Source organism: Galeopterus variegatus, unplaced genomic scaffold (assembly GCF_000696425.1).
Source record: "Galeopterus variegatus unplaced genomic scaffold, G_variegatus-3.0.2 Scaffold3942, whole genome shotgun sequence".
In the NCBI taxonomy this organism is placed as follows: domain Eukaryota; kingdom Metazoa; phylum Chordata; class Mammalia; order Dermoptera; family Cynocephalidae; genus Galeopterus; species Galeopterus variegatus.
Genome location: NW_007730053.1, coordinates 58,046 through 61,686, shown reverse-complemented (window position 1 = coordinate 61,686; position 3,641 = coordinate 58,046). Strand labels below are relative to the sequence as shown.

Here is a 3,641-nt window from a genome sequence, read left to right as displayed (position 1 = left end):
GGCTGTATGTGGGATCCGAACCCTCAGGCGGGAGCGCCGCCGCACTTCCCAAGCGGCGCACTAATCCAGTGCGCCACCGGGCCGGCCCAAGACTGAAGGGTTTTGAGCTTTCTGCTGCTCAGGCACTAAAGTCAACTCCTTTGTGCACAATTGCTTGAGTATGTGCATGTGTGTGTATCCACAAGGTAAATTTCTGGCACCAGAATTGTGTGTGCATTTACAAAGGTGATAATGGGTAACAAACTGCCCTCCAAAGGTGTTACATCCGTCAGTGCTCCCACCAACAGTGTGTGATAACATTATATGTTCCCCACATACTTAACTACGCTCAGTATTATCAAATTTCTCATTTTTCCTGATTTGTTAAATAAGAGTAATAGACTAGTCCCCCCTCATTCATGTGGCATATGTTCTAGGACTCTCAGTGAATGCCTGAAACTGTGAATAGTACTGAACCCTACATATAGTATGTTTTTTCCTATACATTCATACTTATGATAAAGTTTAACTTATAATTAGGCACAGTAAGAGATTAACAGTTTATATCAGTCTTTTCTTTAAAAAATAAGTAGAAATGTTACCTTTATGAAATAATTTCTAACATTAATTGAGTGCGTATCTCACACCATATAACTGCTGTAGGCATTTCTCATGTAATCTCATTTTAATCTAATGCTGAGAGTAAGTTGTGGTTTACTACCATTTTACAGATGAGAAAACTGCAGTGCAGAGCAATAGCCAATAGTCACAGCTTGTAAATGGCAGAGCTCCAGGATTCAATTCAGAGTCTGACTCCAGAGTGTGTTAACCACTGAGTTTTATTGCTGCTCATATATGAGGGCACTTCAAAAAGTTCCTGGAAAGATTTGTATTATCTTTCAGTTCTGTTTTTCCACGAACTTTTCTTAGTACCCTTGTATGTTTCCCATTTCAAATTAGATCAACTTCTGGACTCTATTCTGTTCCTTTCATCTGTATTTTTATATCTACCAAACTGTTTTAATTACTGTAGCTTTATAATGTATTTTAATATCTGGGAGATCTTTTTCAGATTCAACCTCATTAATCTTGTGTATTTATTTTTCTAGATGCATTTTCTTTTCAAGGGTAGGCTTGTCTTAAACCACTGTTCTCTTAGATAGTAACCTAGGATTTAGCAGTCAGAGCACTGAAAATTTTTTGAATCTTTTTGTTTACCCCTTTATAACTTCTAACTGTTAATTTTTATGTTTACTGTTATTCTACATTAAGTTTGTAGCTCACAGCACTTTGCCAAAAAGGATTATTACTAGGCAAAGAAAAAGTTTTATTTTTTATACATCCATGTGTGGGATGATCCATCACAATTTTTTTAAAGGGACATTTTGAAAATCATTCCGAAGCTAATAAAGAATCTATGGAGCTCTGGAGCTGGCACGAGCCCAGGTGTGGCACTGCCATGGTTGGGCACCCATCACGCCAGCTGAGTCTTGTGCTGGAACCTGAGCCCAGGATTCTTTGTTGTATCCCACTCTAGATGCGAAAGCTGTAGCATAAAACAAAATCTGAAAGTAATCAGATTTGCTGAAAATAACTACAGAGTAAAGTTTAAAACTCGAATATGTTGAGGGGGAGGGATGTATATACGAGGGTACTTTAAAAAGTTATGAAAGATTCATATTATCTTTTAATTCTATTTTTCCATGAAATTTTTGAAGTATCATATTTGGAAGAAAATGGATGTTTTGCTTCCTTTTTAAATGAAATTAGATATTCAGCTGCTTGTATACTCTTATTACATTGGTTTCTTACATTCTTGAGACTCTGGCTCCTTGATATTTTGCAAACTTCCCAGTTCTGAGAGCCCTATTTGTGTCTTTTATCATTTTCCATGGTGTGTCTGATTCTAGGAGTGTGAACAAGGAGACGATGGTGAAGTTTGTGCATACCTCTGTCCATGGTGTGGGGCACAACTTCGTACAGGCGGCTTTCAAGGCTTTCGATCTTGTTCCACCTGAGGCTGTTCCTGAACAGAAAGATCCAGATCCTGAGTTTCCAACAGTGAAATACCCAAATCCTGAAGAGGGTAAAGGTGTCTTGGTAACCTAATTTTATAAAAATTATAGTATCTATCGCTTCTCGGCCTTTTGGCTAAGATCAAGTGTAGTATCTGTTCTTATCAGTTTAAAAATTATAGTATCTACCTTTTATATTCAAAATTATTACTGTCAAGTAAATGAAGTTTTCATTGTGCTGAAGAAAAAATAATTTATTATTGGAAATATGTATATTTATCAGTCATCACTTTCTTAAAGGAACTTTCAAATTAGACATCCTAACATCAAGATGTGAGAGCCGAAATCTAAATGGTGCTTTAAATTAAATTAAATTAAATTAAATTAAATTAAATTAAATTAAATTAAATTAAATAAATTAAATTTAAATTTAATTTATGCTGCTTCCTTAATGCTAAAAAGAATGGAGGGTTAGCATATTATGATTTTTATTTAATTGTCATTTTTCTGATATGAAGAAGTGTTGTTTAAATTATGGTTCTTATAACATTTTTAAAGGTTAGGACAACAGTGATATTTAGAGAGTTGGTTTATTTTGGTTTGTTTGTGAGATTGATCACAGGGCGAGGCTCAGAAATACCAGTCCAGTCACACACATACTGTCACTTGTGGGGCAGATCAGGCGGGCAGGTTTGGGTCACACACTGATGCTCCCATTATCTTACTTCTGGTTTAGGAAAATAATATGTAACCAACCAAGACCAGCTCCAGAAATAAAATTCAGCCTTAGTTTGGGGAAAGTTCTCTTTTAGTTCTTAAAGAACTGAGCGTTTTTTTTTTTTGTTTGTTTGTTTTTTGTCTTATTTCCGTGTCCGGCAACGGATCGCAACCCTCAGTGTTGCCCCCGTACCGGACCGGGGACCGGCAACGGGATTGCAACCCTCGGTGTTGCTCCCGCGCCCCGCTCAGCCAGTGAGCGGGAACCGGTCCGTATGTGGGATCCGAACCCTCGGACGGGAGCGCCGCCGCGCTTCCCAAGCGGCGCACTATCCAGTGCGCCACCGGGCCGGCCCAAGAACTGAGCGTTTTTAAAGACTACAAATACGCTTGATGCTTGATGTAAGTAATCTTTTATTTTCATACTCTTTTTCAGACTTTATCTTTTGCTCTGGCTGACAAAACCAAGGCTAAAATTGTTCTAGCAAACGACCCAGATGCCGATAGACTTGCTGTGGCAGAAAAGCAGGAAAGGTAAAATTAATCATGATTACCTGTGTAACTGAAAATATAAAGGATGACATCTTCAGCAGTAAAGTGTTCCTGGGGAGACTGGGCCTATTTGGGAACATTTCCCATTTATTTTGCGAATGATCGTATTGAACCTTCTGGGGAGTCTTCTAATATAGAGCAGATGCTGCCCTGGGGAGATCACGTGCTTGGAAGCATAAAGGAGAGTAAATCAACCTAGTATGTACTTAGAACTGAAATTACTAATTGTGGTCTTCTCATTTTATAATTGACTTTATTACACATAATGTTTCATTGCCTAAGGAAGGCAAACTACTTTGATGGGTGCTGGCTCTGCAGTTCAGTATTTTCTTTTTTTTTTTTTTTTTTTTTTTTTTTTTTTTTTTTTTTTTTTTTTTT

At 37.5% G+C, this 3,641-nt stretch overlaps 1 protein-coding gene across 2 annotated transcripts in view; it reads left to right on the top strand.

The window, feature by feature from the left end:
• PGM2 (phosphoglucomutase 2) overlaps positions 1–3,641 on the top strand; it is a 31,970-nt gene that overhangs the window by 13,103 nt on the left and 15,226 nt on the right. For both annotated transcript variants that reach the window (XM_008586337.1, XM_008586338.1), the window contains exons 8-9: positions 1,890–2,079; positions 3,148–3,245. In XM_008586337.1, the coding sequence (XP_008584559.1) occupies positions 1,890–2,079; positions 3,148–3,245 (288 nt within the window). The remainder of the gene's footprint in view (positions 1–1,889; positions 2,080–3,147; positions 3,246–3,641) is intronic.